General features: G+C 39.1%; 1 protein-coding gene across 3 annotated transcripts in view; it reads right to left on the bottom strand.

The window, feature by feature from the left end:
- fam13c (family with sequence similarity 13 member C) overlaps positions 1-19,808 on the bottom strand; it is a 152,851-nt gene that overhangs the window by 32,119 nt on the left and 100,924 nt on the right. For 2 of the 3 annotated variants that reach the window (XM_039771523.1, XM_039771506.1), the window contains exons 12-15: positions 12,445-12,592; positions 11,789-11,854; positions 5,410-5,620; positions 4,002-4,143 (exon numbers count right to left, since the gene is read on the bottom strand). In XM_039771523.1, coding sequence (XP_039627457.1) covers positions 4,002-4,143; positions 5,410-5,620; positions 11,789-11,854; positions 12,445-12,592 — 567 coding nt within the window. The remainder of the gene's footprint in view (positions 1-4,001; positions 4,144-5,409; positions 5,621-11,788; positions 11,855-12,444; positions 12,593-19,808) is intronic. The other variant, XM_039771515.1, reaches the window with a different exon arrangement.

Here is a 19,808-nt window from a genome sequence, read left to right as displayed (position 1 = left end):
ACAAGTCAAATCAAATTAATAAAAATATGGTATGTAACATCAGTGAAAACTGTGATTGCTTCCTGCTCCATCTTGGTTTAAATTCCCCCTTGCATTGAATATGGTTCATTCCAAACCTAAAGATACATTAAATTAGTTCATTATATGGGTGGCTGGATGAATAGATGAAAATCTTAGATTTACATTCTTTTGCATGATAAATAAACTTGGTTTCTGTACACTTTACTGCTAGTTTATGTGCTTTTATTTTCTTTAAATTCTTGTTTTAGCACTTTTCAAAATGTATGTAAATTAATTCACAACAGATGAAAGTCAAAATATTTTAAAGCAAATTTCAGAATGGGATCTAATGATCTGCTTTATTTCAAAAGAGGGATTTGGCACAATTCAAAATACTGACCAGGATCTCTTTTCAAAACATCTTATCAGACTGACATGTGCAGGCTGCATTGTTATTCATTTACTTGTGCTAGCATTGTTGTAATGTCTGCTTTTGCATTTTACTTCTGTTTCAAAATTAATTAAATTTTAAAATTATAAATGTACAATACTTCATTACCATGTTCATACTGCCAAAACGTAAAGAAAATGTTTTATGTTTAAGGACATTTTCTGAAAGCCTTTACTTTTGCAACTGTATATTTGATTAACCCAGAACTTTCAAACTGTTGTGGAGAAAATTTTATAATTTGCCAATATTACAGCGAAAGAGTATGATACAAATTACATCTATAGAAGAATTGTTGCATAACTAAAAAAATATATATATATTTCATATTGAACATCAAATCATTTTGTGAATTTTACAGTAATGATAATTATTATTTCAAAACATTCCAATATATATCAATAAATCATTTTTAAGAAGTTAGATCAATCATAACCTCAGCTTTTTTTTCTATTTGAAAACATTCCAATACTGTATATATCAATAAATCATTTTTTAAGAAGTTAGATTCAATCATAACCTCATTTATTTCGAATTCAAAACATCTACACATCCAAAGGGGCAACCCTACAAAGACCTAGGGCAGAAGGTGGCATGGCTCTGCCTAACTTTCAGTTTTATTACTGGGCGGCAAATATACATAAATATTTGTAAAGAAACAACTTTTTTCTAATTTTGGTTCTGTACATTACCATAATGAATTATAAATGAAACAACTCAGATGCAGTTGAAGTGCAGACTTTCAGCTTTAATTCAGTGGGTTGAATAAAAAGATTGCATAAAAATGTTAGGGAACTAAAGCATTTTTACCTTAACCAGATGCTGGGCTTCCTCCTTTTTAATGCTCTGCCAGGCCTTTACTGCAGCGGTGTTCTGTTGCTGTTTGTTTGTGGGCCTTTCTGTCCAAAGTTTAGTCTTCAACAAGTGAAATGCATGCTCAATTGGGTGAAGATCAGGAGACTGACTTGGCCATTCAAGAATTTCCCACTTTTTTATTTAATAAACTCCTGGGTTGCTTTGGCTGTATGTTTTGGGTCATTGTCCATCTGTATCATGAAATGCCGCCCAATCAATTAGACGGCATTTAGCTGGATTTGAGCAGACAGTATGTCTCTGAACACCTCAGAATTCATTCGGCTGCTCTGTCCTGTATCACATCATCAATAAACACTAGTGTCCCAGTGCCACTGGCAGCCATGCACGCCCAAGCCATCACACTGCCTCCACCGTGTTTTACAGATGATGTGGTATGCTTTAGATAATGAGCTGTTCCACACCTTCTGCATACTTTTTCTTGCCATCATTCTGGTAGAGGTTGATCTTGGTTTCATCTGTCCAAAGAATGTTTTTCCAGAACTGTGCTGGCTTTTTTAGATGTTCTTTAGCAAAGTCCAATCTAGCCTTTCTATTCTTGAGGCTTATGAGTGGCTTGCACCTTGCAGTGCACCCTCTGTATTTACTTTCATGCAGTCTTCTCTTTATGGTAGACTTGGAAATCGATACGCCTACCAAGCCCTAAAGAGTGTTGTTCAATTGGTTGGCTGTTGTGAGGGGGTTTCTCTTCACCATGGAAATGATTCTGCGATCATCCACCACTGTTGTCTTCCGTGGACGTCCAGGTCTTTTTGCGTTGCTGAGTCCACCAGTGTTTGCTTTCTTTCTCAGGATGTACCAAAGTGTAGATTTTGCCACTTATAATATCGTAGCAATTTCTCCGATGGGTTTTTTCTGTTTTCACGGCTTAAGGATGGCTTCTTTCACCTGCATGGAGAGCTCCTTTGACTGCATGTTGTCTGTTCACAGCAAAATCTTCCACATGCAAGCACCACACCTCAAATCAACTCCAGGCCTTTTATCTGCTTAATTGATAACGAAATAACGATGGACTTGCCCACACCTGCCCATGAAATAGCCTTTGAGTCAATTGTCCAATTACTTTTGAGCCCCTAAAATGAAGGGATTGTGTTAAAAAAATGCTTTAGTTGCCTCACATTTTTATGCAATCGTTTTGTTCAACCCACTGAATTAAAGCTGACAGTCTGCACTTCAACTGCATCTTGAGTTTTTTCATTTCAAATTCATTGTGGTAATGTACAGAAACAAAATTAGAAAAAAGTTGTCTCTGTCCAAATATTTATGGAGCTAACTGTATAAGCTATAAAAATTGGAACCATGAGACAAATAAATGAACATGCACAGGCTTGGTCCACAATAGAAATAAAATCCGGCAGTACTTCTTTATACTGTATTCCTTGCTTTGTGCCCCAATAAGTACAAGTTATTGGCAATATGCTAACAACCCAACTGTGCTTCACTCAATCAGAATATGGAACCAATGTAGGAAGTACTTCATGATAGAGAAGCTTTTATCTGTGGGACCTCTGCATGATAACTACTTTTTTCCACCCTCTCAAACATATTCAGTTTTTAATGTCTGGAAAACATTTGGGATTAAATCACTTAGAAACCAGTACATAGACAACATCTTTGCATCCAACAAACAATTACACTCCAAATGTAACTTTCTAGCAACACATTTCTATCACTTCCATCCAAATTAGAAACTTTGTTAAACAAAACCTCACCTCACCTCACCTCCACCAAACTACTGTATATTCCTTGAAAAAATACTGATCTTGAGGACGCAGAATCCATTTCTACAATATATGAAAACCTTTTAAAGTCCTTCCCTTTCAAAGATCCCAGAGTACAGTGGGAAAGGGATCTCTTACTCAACATTTCAGAAAAGTAGTGGAAAATAGCTATGCACATAATTCACTCAAGCTCCATATCCGCAATGCATAATTATTCAACTTAAAATTATACAGTATATTGAGCGCATCTGTCTTGTTTAAAATTGTCCAGAATGTTTCCAGTGCAAGATCCAACCTGTGAACATTGCAATCATGCTCCAGCCTCACTACGCCACATGTTTTGGATGTGTACCAAATTAATATCATTTTGGACAAAAATCTTTAAATCCCTTTCAGACACCTCGGAATCACAATTTCTCCTAATCCACTAACATATGTGTTTGGTGTACTTCCAGATGGGCATAAAGTGGAGAAGGACAAACTGGTATTGTGTTTACTTCACTATTGGCACATAGACTTATCTTGCTCAACTGGAAGAATCCTAACTTGCCTCTTTTCAGTCAGTGGGTAACTGATGCAATATGTTATCTGAAATTGGAAAAAAAATCAGTTTCTAACTTAGGGGATCTGTATAAAACCTTTTCAAAACCTGGCAGAATCTAATCAATAACATTTTAGAATAAGCATTTAAACTGAGGAAGCAGATTCTTTTTCCTTTTTTATTCTATTTATTTATGTTTCCTACTAGTTTTATTCTGTTTTTAAGAGGTGGGTGTTGATTTGTTTCGAACCTAGTTTTATAAAACTTACCTTGCTTGTATGGAATGCTTTTTGATTTTAATAAATTCAAAAAATAAAAAAAAAAAAAACAACTTATCAAGCTTTATTCAGTCTAAGTTGTCTGGCAGCTTTTAAGCTTTTAATACATTTCAAATAAGAAAATTTGGTGTATTTCTTACCCTATAGTTCCTTTCCTGTTCAAATTGTTCTTCATATTTCCTAATTTTCTTCTTCAGGTTCTGGATATGCTTTGTTAGCATCGCTACTGTAGTAGATTCCTTTGTATCCTCTGAGGAGCTTGCACTAACAAGTCCACGTGCCCTACAAAAAATAATGTGTGAGTATTAAGCATTCAGTTTATAACAGAAAACAAACATTGAGCTTTAGGTGTGAATGTAGAAAAAGACTCTCCTAATATGCCTTTGTAAAAGAACTGATGAGTAGTGCTTTAGAGGCCTATGAATCACGGTTGTGAGAAACTACAGGCTCTCTGTATGGAACAGGCTTTTAATAAGAGATACCAAGGCTTTCTTGATGTCAGTATTGCAAAAAATGCATTTATCTATTAATCTGCTTTTACTATAAGGCATTAATTTAGAATACATAGATATATATTAGAATGATGAAAAATGCACACATTTATTTTTCCATGCATTATAATTCATGTGCATATATAATCCCGAGTGTGAAAAAATTTGAGTATGAACAATGCACAAAATTACCATAGCTGTGTAAATATGCAATATAATATTACAAGCCTTTACAATTTCTAAAATCTAGTACACTGTAGTCAGACTATTATAAATGGAGAAAAAGATAACAGAATTCCTATTATGCAGAATTATAAGTATTACTATTGCTATGAAAATGCTAAGTTTGTTTGTTCATTTGCAAAAAAGTTGCAGAATGAAAGGCAAAAATATAAACATGGAAAGAAAACATTAAAAATGACTCAGGTAGCCATCAGTATAAAGTTCAGGTTGCTTTCTTTTATCTAAACGAAACTGCACTACCTTACATGTATACTAATATACAAATTTAGCACTACTGTATTTTGACTGGGGCACCACGGGGGTGCAGTGTGTAGTGCTGCTGCCTCATATATCGAAAGCCCCAGGCCTGAATCCTGTACTCATACACTGTCCATGTCAAGCTTGCATATTTTCCCCATATCAGCATGTGTTTTCCCTTGGGAGTTTAATTCTCCTTGCACATCGCACAGATATACAAGTTAAACGGTCACTTTAAGCTGTCCCTATTAGTGTAAGTGTTGGGGTGGGCTTTGCAGTGGACTGATGCCATATCCAGGGCAGTTCTCTACATTATACCCAGGGCCGCTGGCAGATCTTTACCTCCCTACAAATCTTGAATGGGTTAAGCAGGTTTGTAACTAACTGTACTTTGACTACTATAAAAAACAGTGCAGATAACTTCCGATTTTGAAATAGCTCTAAATTTGGTTACTCACTGAAGATTGTAAGTTCCTGGTAAATTACAGTTATATAAATACTACAAGAAAATTAATATAGACTAATATAATATATACAATTGGTTGCACTTTTAAAGATAAAATGTTCAGAGTCTTACATTATAAATTGCTGAGAACAAGGTGGTGAAGGAGCTAATTCTGGATCCATGTTAAACCTCTGGCTTTGTGTAAGGCTAGGACAGCGAGGGGACGGAAGAGGATTGTCACCATCAGTGATATGGTGTAGGAGCTGGCTGGTCCTTGGAGATTGGTTCTCTTCAGCAGTGCTATCACTTTCATGTTGCAAGACTCTTACAGATGGAAGTGCCTCTGCAAAAAAGCAAAGTAATTGTAATTTAATCCAGAAGTAGTTGCAAATGCCACCTATGAAATGAGTAATGTTGTAAGATACCTGTTCTATTAACTCTCAATTTGCTGTTTTAAGAAACCTCTTATGACATGGATGCATTTCTGTCACATTAAAACAACCTAATACTTTCAACTGCCACATGATAAACTGCTCTACATAAACCCTGTACCTGCATGATTTTTAGAAGAGACTAAAAAAAAAGTAGGCAAAATTCATTCAGTAAATGTAAGCCCACTAACAGTATCAATAGAACACCAAAAAAGACAGTATACAGCATCAGGACCCATTCACATTTCAGTGTTGTATATTTCCAGTGTTTGATTGGCTTTTCAAGCTTTTTCATGTCATAATGCAAGCATTTTTCAAGTGTTTTTTTAAACATCTTCCCAGCATTTTTAAAGAAGCATTTTGCAGGGAATATATAATTAACATCTTTTCCATTGAAGTGATTGTTGTGCTTCAAGAACATCTCCTATGACTTTAGTGCTTTTAATTCTGGTGATCACAATACTGAAAACCAGATGTTGCCAGCATTGTAATCACACAAATTGGGTTTATCCTCTTCTCCAGCTATGGGTGTCGCAGGAACAATTCTGGGCTCTCTATGAAGTGGATTACACTATCAATAAACACGTAAGCACTTCAGTAGTGATATATGAACAAAAAAATCATTGCACTATTTTGCAAAAAAATTGCCTGCTGATGTCAGGGCAACATCATGTAAGTACATGAACTAGTCCTCTAGTAACAGATAGTGAGGAAGGTGTTATCGTGCACAGCGGTGATCAACTGAAAAGAACTTTAACATACATTGTATTCATATACATTTAATTCTACATGTGCTGAGGGATACATTTAATCTGTCCAGTTTAGGGTCACTGCGAGCCAGTAAATATCGCAGCAGCATTGAGTGTAAGGTAGGAAGAACACATGGTACGTTGTGCAGATCATTTTCAGGGCTCAATCGCACAGCCAAGCAGAAAAGAGAGTGCTGTAAGCAATCCAGTGACAGAAATGTTTTAATAATCTGTTTAAATTTGATAAGTTATTTGCTATAGGTATTTTAAAATAGTGTGATCTAGTGGTTCTGGGCCAGTGTTCACCCAAGGGCTCGGACTGAGGATGGAAAAAGGGGATAGATGTTATTTACATTATGAAGGACTAAACATATTTTCTTAACTGAGAAGTTATCAATGACACATTTTAAATATTCAGTGTTAAAACAGGTAATAATACTCAGTTCAACACACTCGATAATGCCTATCAATCCAGAACTGCACGGGCACACACAAATCATAGACAGTTTATGCTATGAGACAGAGGTCAACACTATCACTCTGCCAATTTTTAAAAATGTATGTACTAAACTTTAACATGATTAAAACCAAATGTATACCTATAACTACTGTTGATTTCTTGTCACTTAATTGCAAGCTACCAAGAAGACCAATTCAAGTGTGTGCACAAAGGCATCTGTATTTTTTTTCTAGTTTCAATGAGCTGCTTCACTCCTGACTTACCCAGTAAAAGACAGTGACTTCCTGTAATTTGTTTTATACAAGTGTTTTATGTGCATTACCAGCGATTTCAACAGAACAAGCATTTGGCTGAAAATGCTAGAAAACCACTGCAAGCAGGTATTTTCTAAACCACTCGCTGTTAAAACGCTTAGGTTTGAATAGTGTCATTGAAAACAATGACAAATAACTTGACAAGTAGTTCAGGAGCATTCTGATCAGGTGTTAAAACGCTAGAAAAACTCTTAGGTGTGAATGGGCCATTAAAGGTATCACTGTGAATGTGAAGTGTACAATCCAAAATTAAGTTATACATGAATCAGTAACTCATGTTTTAGAAACCTACAACAAAATCTGCTTCTATACAGAACGCTTCATCATAAAGACCATTACAAGAAAACAATTAGCTGTTTTATCTTTCACACTGAGCTTGACCATTTAGAAATGTTGTACTTCCAGTAAGGAGCACTTCTTGTCATTTACATTGTGACACTTATTTAAAAAATAAGATCTGAGTCTGCGATGCTCCTTAGTCTACAGGTCATATAGCCTGCAAATGTTTTCACATAAAAATTTAATTTACCCAGCTGGTCAATTTTTGGACTTGAGTAAACTGCTGCTACCGTAGTATACTGGCACTTCATTGTTTTGGTATGGTACAGCATATGTGTGCACTAAATAATGTTATGGCAAATACCTCAAATATGTGAAATCACCTGCAGCAACACTGCTTATGCAAATATTACATCAACCTGTCAAATTTACCATTGGTAAATTAAGAGACCAAAACTTTAAGAACTGTCATCTCAAAAGGCACACATGCTCCTTGATAATGCTCTGAAATGGATTATAAGGAGAAAAGACACCGCTGTCTTAAACAGTGCATGTACCAAATAAGCCATGCAAGTACCATCCTGAGCATACTTTGCAGGTGTGTAAAGTCCTGAAAACCTAAAAATCAGATTCTGTAATAAAAATATTTGTACAGGAGATCATCATTTAACAACCACCCAGACTAGGTCACTTTCCAAGTTCCCTTGGTCTACTTTCCATAGTCTTTAAAATCCTTAGTAGTGAACTTCACTCTTGTCATGTGATACTAATACTGTCCTTCAGATGCTCTTTAATACTTTTCTGTTATCTCATCTCCACTGTTTCCATCACAGTCCAAACAGAGGTCCAAACTGATTCACCCTCTTTGTTCTCATACTATGGCTGTCACAACTTATCTTTCACTCAAATCTTTATGTGTATTTCTATCCATGAATCTTTCCATAGTAATCAGACCATTTTCATCCATGTTTTTAACTTTGCTTCTGTCTTCATTGCCGACGTTTCACTCACATATGCCATTTAAGTTCTTCCGCAACTCATCAATTCCAGACTCCATTAACTGAATCAAGGATTGCTTTGCAGATTTTTTTCTATGTGCATCTTATTTTTGATTCCACCACTAAATCTGTGTCTTTACCCTTACTTACTTTAACAAGTGTCACGCACGAGCACATAGGGAGCCACGTAAAGACCCAAACTGCAGTGCGAAAACTCGTGCCAAGAGGGAAAGGCGGGGTACTAATATCTCTCTCTTTGTTCCTACAGAAAGAAAGAAAGAAAGAAGCAGCACCGCCATGAATCTCCTCAGACTCCCTGACCATGTACTGCCACTTCCGTGTTCTTTACCTTCCTTCTGTCTACCTCTGATGGATCCCAGTATCCACCTCGGTTCCTTCCCAGCATTCCTCTCTGTCAATTCCAGTCCCACTCCATAAATCTTCCCCACTCCAACATCTTGACTGTCTGATACATGGAATATTATCTGACCCATATTTTGCAAAACTGTACAGTATACGGGGCCGGAAAACCCCAAACCTTTATGCTGTGCTGTGCTTTATTTTACAGTGGCGTAGTTGGCAGGATTGAGAGTGTCCAAAATGTCAGAAGGACTGGACCTGAACCCCGTATTGACCAGCCTGGCAACTCAGCTCCAGACCCTGCAGCTTGAGCAAGCCACGACAAAGTGTGAGCTAGAAGAAAGCAAAGCTTGCCTGGCTGCAGCTGAAGTGGTAAGACCAGAGCCTGCACGGCCTCTGCCTCCTCCGATCGTTCCCCTCTCGGAGGCGGATGACATTGAATTTTATCTGGGGATATTCAAGAGGACAGCCTCTTAGAATCAATGGCCGCGGACGGAATGGGCATCCATACTGGCGCCGTATTTGAAGGGCATTGTGCAGCGGGCCTATCACGACCTCCCTGAGGATGAAGCCACAAGTTATGTCCTCCTAAAAGCAGAGATTCTTAGCCGTGTGGTCCCCGGGACGCCCAGGAGGACGAGAGGAGGGCTTATGCCTCCTCCAGACCGCGAGGGGGCGTCCGTCCTGGTTATGTTGGGGGCCTCGGGTAAAGGGCTTGGAAGCCCAGCCCTGTAGGGACCCGTGCCCACCGCCAGGCGGCGCCCCAGTGCCTGATTATCCCAGGGGAAGTCTTTGGAGGACACCCGGAGAGCTGCCGGGAGGACAGCCGGCACTTCCGCCACGCTGGGGCGTGGCCAAGGGAAGAATGCCAGGAACACCTGGTGCTCTTCCGGGAAATCATATATAAGGGGCCGCCTCCCTTCAGGGAGCAGGGGATGTTGGGTGGAAGTGGACAGAGCTGGAGAGAGGACTGGAGGCGGCCAGGAAAGAAAGGCACAGAGACAGTGAGCCCTGGACTTTGGGGAATCGGTGCAAGAGGCACTGGGGTTTTGGGTTGCATGTAATTTGTAAATAGTGTAAATAAATAGTGTGTGGTGGAACTATGTTGTCCATCTGTGTGTGTCCGGGTCAAAGTTCACAGCCGCTATGGCATCACGTCGGGCCAGCAGGCAAGTGAATGGAGGCAGTGGCAATTTGACCCCGATCACCCTGCCGGAGCCCAGGCTTTTGACTTCTGGGGTTAAAATGGGCCGCTGGCTAAGGCCAGAAGGTACCCTAGCACGCCAAGTGGTCGAACAGGTGGCGTGCAAAGGTTTAGTCAATGCCATGCCAGATTACCTTGCCCAGCAGGTCCGGCGCTACCCCTACAAGAACATGAAAGGTCTCCTCGAGGTCTTGGAACGTCAGCTCAAGGTGCACCGAGCCGGAGGACCGGAGAAGCCAACTTGCGGAGCCCAACAAGGACATGTCGCCAACACCGAGCCCACCCGTCACGTTGCAGAAGCTCCGGTAAAACCCAGAGAGAAAGCGTCAGCCCTGCCGTGCTGTTTCATATGCAGCAAGGTAGGGCATATTCTACCAGCCTGTCCACTGAATGTGGAACTAATGGGCTGCAGTTCGGGTCTTTATGTGGCTCCCTATGCGCGTGTGCATGACACAAGTAATTTAAAGAGCAGAGCTTTCCATCTTTTTCTCAACACAACTCCACTTGTAATATCCAACTTTACACTGCATCAGCATCCACTTGAGTGACACCACTGCCTCTTTTGAGTCCATCTGAAAAATATTCTGTATTTACCATATGACCATACTCTACCATATGGTCCCTTGCATTTTCATTTTCAACCATCACGTTTGTCTGTTCTGTGATGCAACCTATTCATTTTACTAACAAAACCTTCCATTGCACTTTCCCTCCCTTCATGTCATCTTGAAGAGCATCCTGTATCATGAGCAACAACAGCTGGAATGTTTGCTGAAGCACCAGCTTCATGTCACAATTTACTGTAAGGCCAAACGCTGACTTTCATTTGGGAGTCTTCTCACACTGACAACACGCAAAAATATTTAGCTTCCTCAGTGCCCACCCCACCTCCTTTTGCAGCTACAAATATACAGTATAACAAGGAAGCTTAGACAGTCCTTTCCTTCAAAAGCCTCATAACTAGTACTGTATCCACAATTAATTTCCTGTCTGTGAACATTTGATTGCTCAATAAAATGTATGCTCCAATGAGTCATTCATGTTTTGTGCACTGGAGTGAGCATACTTTATTTCTAACCTCTAATGCTAACAATAAATAAAAAGAATTAAATTATTCAAAGCAAATAAGGAGGAGCTGATGTTAAGTAAAACAAAACACACAAGTACAAGAAATGATTGTGTTATTTTGTTAGGTATGGTATGATATGGCTTAGTAGTAGTGATAGTTTAATTATTTCTTGTTGCTTACAGAATAAACCAGCTCTTTAAATTTATGAGCAGATGATACGGCTTAATAATAATTATGTTTGAAGTATTTCTTGTTGCTTATTTATTATTCAGTAATTTTATTATTCCATCAGAAATATGGACCACCACATGTTAAAGTGATAAGGAACAACAAAGGTGTGCTTAAAATACCACATCTGCCACATTAGCCCTTTCTATTAATAAAACATGACATATTATTGCTTTTAATAAAAATGCTGCCTGCACAAACCAGGCCAGCTCAGCAACTTTTACTTGTGCAGACACTAAATGCACAGAAAACTAGAGTATTGTGCTATGCATGAAGAGATAATAGAGCAAAAAATAGGCCAGACCTTGAGGGAAGCAAAAATTTGTATCTGGCACTGGGAAACTGAGCTATTTGTTGGAACATGAAAGGTCAAAGCAAGGCAGATTTAATTGAAAGCATTGAAACTGGGTTGTACTCACCCTCACTACCTTCCTGATGGTGCAATAATTTGAAATCAATGAAAGGAAAAACACATTGGCATTTCTCTGACAAAACAAATAGAACAAACAGAAAATGTGATACATAAATCAAGAACATAAAGTAATTAAACAAATGAGAAAATGTGATAAATATATAAATCAAAAAAACATAAAACAATGAGACAAATGAGGAAATTATACATAAGTAAGGAACTGTGACGCAACTACTGGATATCAAAATGACAGGGAGAAACTCGTGAGCTGACAAGGCATTCCCATTTGCTGGGAGACTGAGGCTCAAGTGCGTAAGTCGGCATAAACATTGGTTTTAGGAGTCTGCATCCCAGTCTCTTCAGGTAAGCCCCATGTGAGTAGATCAGACAGCCGTGGCTATCATCAATCCAAAATATCAGAAGCTTAGCAAGTCTTACAGATGACACTGTCAATCAAAAATTCCCCATATGTGGCACAGTGTGCGACATCACAGTCCGAGATGCATTCGACACCTTAAAAACAAGGGAAGCAGACACTGCGTGACAAACACGGACGTATGAAACCGGCTTATGAATCAGCTAAGTACTTCAAGAAGGCGCAACATTACCATAAAAAAATGACACGGACAGAAGTAAAATGAGAGTAACAAGTATGCGACTTACCCGCCGGACTGCCCTCAGCTTCCCTGCCACCGCGTCCAGGTGGTAGGCTCGGCTCCTTGTGGTTCTGTCCCTGGGCACTGTCCTCCTGCGACGGCAGAAACGTGGAGCACAGGTCAACTTCCAGGGCCTGCAGCTTCAAGAAGGAGCTCTGCAGACAGAAACAGAACATCACGATCGCATATCCAGGAAGCGCCTTTAATTGCGTCTCTTCCGCACGATCTGCTGTGGGCTTCCTCGGGCACTGCTCGCAGTCCCCTTGCACCTCCTTCTCCTCCTCTGCCTGGACTGCGGCTTCTCTCTGAAATCCGGAGTCTACGGGTTTTCTCTCTTTCTCTCTCTCTCTCTCTCTCTCCCTCACTCAGTAGTGAATAGAGGGAATTTCGTCAGCTATTGGGGAGGGGGAATCTTCTGTTGAGCTAAGATGCTGTCAGCTTTTTTTTTGCCTTTTCTAACCCCCTCACATCTTTGTATCAAGTGGGAGTATTTCATTCACTATGCGTTGACATCACGATCTGGTGAGAGCTTTTTCCCTCCCATAAGAACCCATTCATAAAAAATATATATCTTCGGCTGTAATAAACATAAGAAGCAAAGATGAGACTTGGGGATGGGGGAGGGCGGCAGCGCTTACATCTTGCACGGCTGTTTTGGTGACAAGACGGCGATTCAGCAGTTCAGGGTGGGGACTGTAACGTATTCTGCTGAGGGTCTCCCTGCTATCCGCTTGGGAGACAAATACCAGAATGAACCGACTTAACATGATTCGTTGCGCTTTTACTGACCTGTTTTCTGCGTCTCCCCCGCCTGCCCCCTCTACAGCAGAGCCCCCGTCATGACTGGTGATGTACAGGCTCCGCGAAGCTTATTATAAAGCATGACTCATTTGCCCCTTACTTCGTGCCCCCAGTGCACACCCACTGCAGTTCTTCACATCTCCAGGGAACCGACAGATTGCGCGTTAATACGCACGAAAACTCTTACAGCTAGTATGCCACCTGACTCCTGGACTTGGGGTCATACAACGACAGTGATGATCATCATAGTACTTATAACTGCATAGCGTCAACGGTTATTCGCGCCTTCACCCGGTGCTACCGAAAGGGTGAATGGTTCGGATGAGTTATTACATTCTAATACAAAAAATCAACACACACGGGGAAGCATCAAAGTAAGGCTAATAGGGCGCGATGTTGAAGCATCGAGGTGAATACAAAAATCGCAAAAAGTGTAACATACTGTACCTGTTCCCTGCATTATACCCCATGGCTAATGGGCTTGTCTCTAAAGCGACTCATTGAATAAGTGGATTATGAAAATGAAAGGATGAATGATTCTGTATTCTAGTCATACTCTTGAGTAATTATGAACAGTGTCCAGAGCCAAAATTTGAGTTTGGAGACGATAAAGGCATTAAGTATTGAGTAGTAATTTATTTAACTGGCAATGATTCAGTGTATTACATGAATGGTCGCAGTCCTCCTTCCTAAACAGAATGCAGGTATTTCTTACCAGCAGTTTCACTCCTGTCCCTGACTTCCTTAATTGTTTAACTAGTACAGCATTTTCAGATGCCATTCTGTAGTCACAAAGATACTATAATGTGTGATTTACTATTGCAGGAAATTAATAAAGGTTTGTATTTTCTGTTATAAAGTAGCACATGTTATTCTAATATCTTTCATTTTCTTATTTCTTTTTTCTGTAGTGTGTGCTGCATTCATTTTATGAAAAAGCCAGCAACTAAAGGGCATAACTTGGGCAACATGGATAATGGATGTAAAAGAAAAAAGTTGTTAAACTTTACACTTGTGTGCATCAGCAATCGAAGGTTGAAACAGTCAAAACGTTTGAAAGAATAAACAAGGCAGTGAAACCTTTATATATTACACCCGTAAAACAATCATTCATTCATAAAGTTCCTAAATCTGCTTAGTCAAGCTCTGCACCACTGTCATATCATATCTGGACAAGACCCCAGTCTATAGCAGGATGTTGTATACCAATGCTATAGCAACCAATAAATGTAAAATGCTTAACTTTGAAATGTAGAGAGAACCTGAATAACCATGAAAAACCCCATGGAGAAAACGGAAGAACATGCAGTATAAAGTTGTAATGTAGCAGCACTCACCATTCTACTGCCATATTTCCATACAGTGCATAAACAACAAACATCTCTACCCAGAGATTCATTCCTGAGCTTTCACTCCAGAGCTGCTGAGCTAGAGAGCTTATACCAGCACCAAGGAAGAAAGGCAGGAACCAACAATGGATGGGAAACAGCCCATTGCAGGGCATAATACACAAAAATACATTTTAAATTAAAATGTGAACAAAACCTGTAGGGTGTTTATAAATTGATATAATTAAAGGGGGAAATGGAGAGTAAAAGCTAGCCATATCCTAAGCACTTCACAGTTGTAGAAAAATACAGTAGCAGCACATACTGTACATCAAGAATTGTATGATCTGGCTCCACTCTTACAAAATAGTCTTGTTTCCTTTTAATTCATGGTGCAGGTGGGAAATGTTTTGTTTTACACTTTATTCTGTCTCTAATAATTTTGAAAATTTGTTTTTGTTCTTCTCTCATTTTCCTTCTCTGAATTGTCAAGGTCAAATTATTAAGTAAGACCACACCTTGTTAACAAAAAGAACAACTTTATTACATAATGAAGTTCATTTTCATGATTTTGGTCAGCATTTTCTGCTTATCAAATCAAGTGCACTGTATCTGTAAAAGCGGTTCTCCACATCTGCATGACAGTCCATTCACAATGAGAAGAACACATAGGAATTGGCTCTGGTTTCTGGTTTCACATCTCACAGTACCATATGAGCCCAGTCAGGTGGAGTCTACTGACAGAGACAAGAGTACTTCATTCTGTATAAACCTGCCCAAAGAATTGTGTCCAGACAATGCTGGGTATATTTGAAGAGGCTGATGGTCATTTTGTGTTTCCAACACTGACATGGTGCATTATCTTGCTGGTCATAAAGAGATGAGCAGGATAACCAAAATGCTTAGGTACTCTGTAGCATTCTAATAATTCTCATTTGGTACTAAGAAGCCTAATGTTTATCAAGAAAACATTCCCTGTACCACTACACTACCAACACCAGCCCATATTATTTATACATGGCTGGATAGATCCATGCATGCATGCAGTTTAAGCCAAATTCTGACCCTCGCATTTACTGTACATTTTCCAAGAGAAATTAAGATTTAAATGACCAAGTAACATTTTATCATCTTCAGTTGACCTGTTTGGATGATCACATGACTAATGTGGCCTCATCTCCCAATCCTTAACTGATAGGACTGGGATTTGTTAGCTTTAGCAGGTCTGATGTGCTTTATGGTCAGTGGCGTCTTTCTGTGTATGTCTAATGTTTGTGGAGTTTCTCAGGTGTCCCTCATTTACATCATGTCTTTGCACAGTTACTTAACACTCATTGGATTTTTAATGCACCATTCTCCATTCTCCAGTTTTACACTGTACTGCATGGAAATCCCAGGAGAGATGGGGCCTCATGTATAAATGGTGCGTACGCACAGAAATGTTGTATAAGAACATTTCCACGTTCAAATCGCGATGTATAAAACCTAAACTTGGCATAAAGCCACACACATTTCCACGGTAGCTCATACCCTGTCGTATGCAAGTTCTGGTTTCCCTTTCTTTTTCAGATCCACATCCCTGACACAGCTTTATAAATACACTGAAATTAACTGCATATTGTTTTTAGTTTAATGCATCTGATTGTAATTAACTTGTAACAATGTAATGGTCCACAGAATGGTCAGACTATTCTAAATACCATAGCTGCTTTAGCGTTGTTACTCTCACTGCACCTTCTTCTTCTTCTTTCAGCTGCTCCCGTCAGGTGTTGCCACATCGGATCATCTTTTTCCATATTACTCTCACTGCACCACTCAGAGTATTTATATCACTGTATCTGAGTGTGAATCGCAGCTGTACAGCAGCTGATCGGAAAGAGAATTATCGGTATACAGCATCAAGCACACGCTGCCTCAGCCATTCACTATTTCAACTGGTCTCATCCAACCAACGCTTCACAGCCTTTCCTGTTCGGACCTCATGGATCACAAACAGTTTCATCCCAAGAACTATACACGCACTCATTTAGTCCATCAAGTGCTCCTTGTAGAACTGTTTGTACTTGCAAGTTTACAGTGAGGTAATTGTACTTATGATACAGTTATAATATTGCACAACCTGAGCCACTTTATAAAGCGTGTATTTACATATGATGACAATACCATTTTTAAGATGAAATGCAGCAAAATATATTTATTATATTATACAGATAAACTTTAACTATACGGTGCCGCAGCGCTAGCGAGGAGCCTGAGCTTCATTCACGGTTTGTTCCTGCCTTGCGCTGTATTCTTGCTGTGGCTGGTGTGACACTGGAAGGATAGATGGATAGAATAATTAAACATTGCAAAGATATTTCAATGTTCCTTAAAAGTTTTGAAGAATTGGCATTCTAAGCTTACAGATGGCTTAACGTCTATTACAGAGCTAATTGTGTGGTGATTGGGTATTTGGAGAAAGAAAAGTAAGGACAGGAATTGGGGGTTAGTACGTCTGAAAAAGACAGTACTTTTGTAATAAAGCATTTCATCGAAGGTCGTGCACGGTGCAGCAAGTATCTTGCGTGAGACATGAACAATCACTGCACCACCGTGTTCCCATGTTTAATTGCATGCTTTAACTCCTATCGTCATGAAAATGATATCACGTATACTTCTCAGTATTTGAATTATTCAGAGAGCAGTATTCGTATACTTCTCAGTATTTGAATTATTCAGAGAGCAGTATTGCAATATTACAAATGTAATGGATTCTGTGTCCTGTTGGAGGAAGAGAAAGCCCGGAAGCACGTAGTGATTCACGCACATAGAGCACATAGAAGTTCAAATACAAAACCAAGCATTTAACATGCTACTTTAGTTACGATGGGATTTGAAAAACTAGTAAATTAAACGATTTTAAGATGAAGTTCATGATGTTCTACTTTAATGACAAAATAAACTATGCGATTAAAGTGGAAATTTCGAGATTAAAGTTGACATTTCGTGCTTTTTTCACGCTGTATGCCTTTATTTTTCTCTGTACCCTAATAAGCTTTCATATGACACTAAGACGGTGAGCTACGACTCGCCTTTTCATGGCGACTTTGATATGTGTCAACTTTTTTTTTATTTCGGGAGCTGTGCGACTTTGTGAACTTGAGTTTTCGAGTTTCTCCAACACGCTATGTCACTCGATCAACTTCCTTTGTTGTTTACACCACTGTTTAAACCAACAAATAGTACGTTTTTCTTTGCCTCCACTTGGTATTCTCTGAAATTCTTCTATTTTTCCTCGCACTTTTGCCATCGCCTTTTCACAGAATACTGAGCTTAAGGGTTATTTAAATTGATTTGCATATTCAAAGAGGCATAATTCTGGGATGAGTTGAGGTGGGGCAGCAGGCGCGTGCATGTGTGTTAATTTTCACGCTGACCGGGATTTATGTAGCAGAAGAACATGGAAGTTGGCAAACGCACAGATTTATGCATTTGGATTTTTTTGTGCGCAAGTTCATTTCCGCTTTTGTGCTTACGTCATGTTATAGTGCGAATTCTACGCACAGCATTATGCATGAGGCCCAGCTGTTTCTGATATGTTAGAACCAATAATCAAACATTTACAAAAGTTGTTTATATCACATACATTGCCCATTCTCATGTTTAACCAAACAACTAAACCTCTTCACCATATCTGAATGTCATACTGAATATACGGAGTTCCAGTCCCGCATGTAGGCTGCCCCACCTGATATACAGGGTGATAGGCCTTAACATACATCAGGATTTATTGTTTTTATGTTTAGGTATTTTTTTTTTCCTCCATTAGTTCGTGTGTCTCATTTACATTTAATTAATAATGAAAGCACCTTTTAGCAAGACACCTGTGTTTTGGGGTGGCTCCACAGTGCACCTTGCTATCCACAGTATGTACATACTAAATGCTGTTTTTGGTCTTTACCCAATAAAAACCTTGAGATTTTAATGTTTTATTTTATATGTATTGTAAAATATGTGCAGTAATCTGGCTTGTAAGAGTGAAGCAATACATACTATGCTAAATTACATGACACAATTAACTAAACAGACTCCAGTAATAAAAAGAAAAATTATTAAACTTTTTCCACATTTTCTACTTGACATTATTGTGTTATCACCTTCAGCAAACACTGGTGTGATCCTTGACATAATGTAGTTCATTTTATAATCTATCATAACCAGAGCTTCTCATTATTTGAATGTGCTCAGGCTGCAGTTTGATTAAAACGAGTGTCTGAAGTTGGCCGATACTCACCGAAACACCGTACCAGCACTTCTACGTTTTGCTCTTTAGATTAGCACAGTTTTTCTTGCATACACGCGGTGTTTGAAGTCAGCCGATACTCATCTACAGTTTACTTTGTAGTATCCTTTTTTTAACCAATACCGGCATTTCCACAATCACGCGGTACTACTGCTGTGTCTATGGGTTGTATGCTGGAATTGTAGTCCTCGTTGAACTTCATCACCCAGGATTCACTACGTCGGCTTGCGCTCTATTTTCCTTTTTATTTCCGTTCTGCCTTTCTGGTAGCGAGCAAGGTAAGGCGATCTGTGATCATTTTAGTGAGGTCACAACAGGGAGAAAAAACAGTACATGCAGAAGCAAAGGCGCCTCTTCGAAAGAAAAGTGAGTCGAAAAACATTGAAACACGTGCAAGAACACGTGCAGATAGCAGCATCGGCAGTGTCACTAAGCGAGCGCCTCATCAATTTGTAAAGCCTGTTGATGTACTGTAGCTAATTTGGAGGGCACTTTTTGTTCAAAGAACGAATGGTTAATGAGAAAAAGATGGGTTTTGATACCACCACACACCAAAATTGCAGACCGATTTGGGTTTGAATAATTATACACTGAAAAAAATGTTTTGATTATATGAGTGAATTCAAAAATGAAAATGATTTTCTCCACGTAGCATTTTTTCACAAAACATTTATTTAAGCTGTTAGTTTTTTTTTACTGTTTTTGTACCATAACTAATTAAAAGGTAGTATTTTAATGATAATGTGTTTGAATTCAGTACTTTCTAAACAGTTATTTTTTTAGCAGCTATTAACTATGTGAGCACCATCAGGTCATATGTGGGGTCCTGAAAGTTCTGTGTATCCTACTTGGTCTGCAGTCAAAATTCCCATGTTCTTTTCAGTGAGTGGGACAGTAGAGCCAAGAACTGACATTGAATTCAGTAGGAATGGCCAGGTAGAAATAGCTACTGCTTGGTGC

The sequence above is a fragment of the Polypterus senegalus genome, chromosome 1 (assembly GCF_016835505.1).
Source record: "Polypterus senegalus isolate Bchr_013 chromosome 1, ASM1683550v1, whole genome shotgun sequence".
NCBI lineage: Eukaryota > Metazoa > Chordata > Cladistia > Polypteriformes > Polypteridae > Polypterus > Polypterus senegalus.
This window is presented reverse-complemented; position numbering and strand designations above follow the sequence as displayed.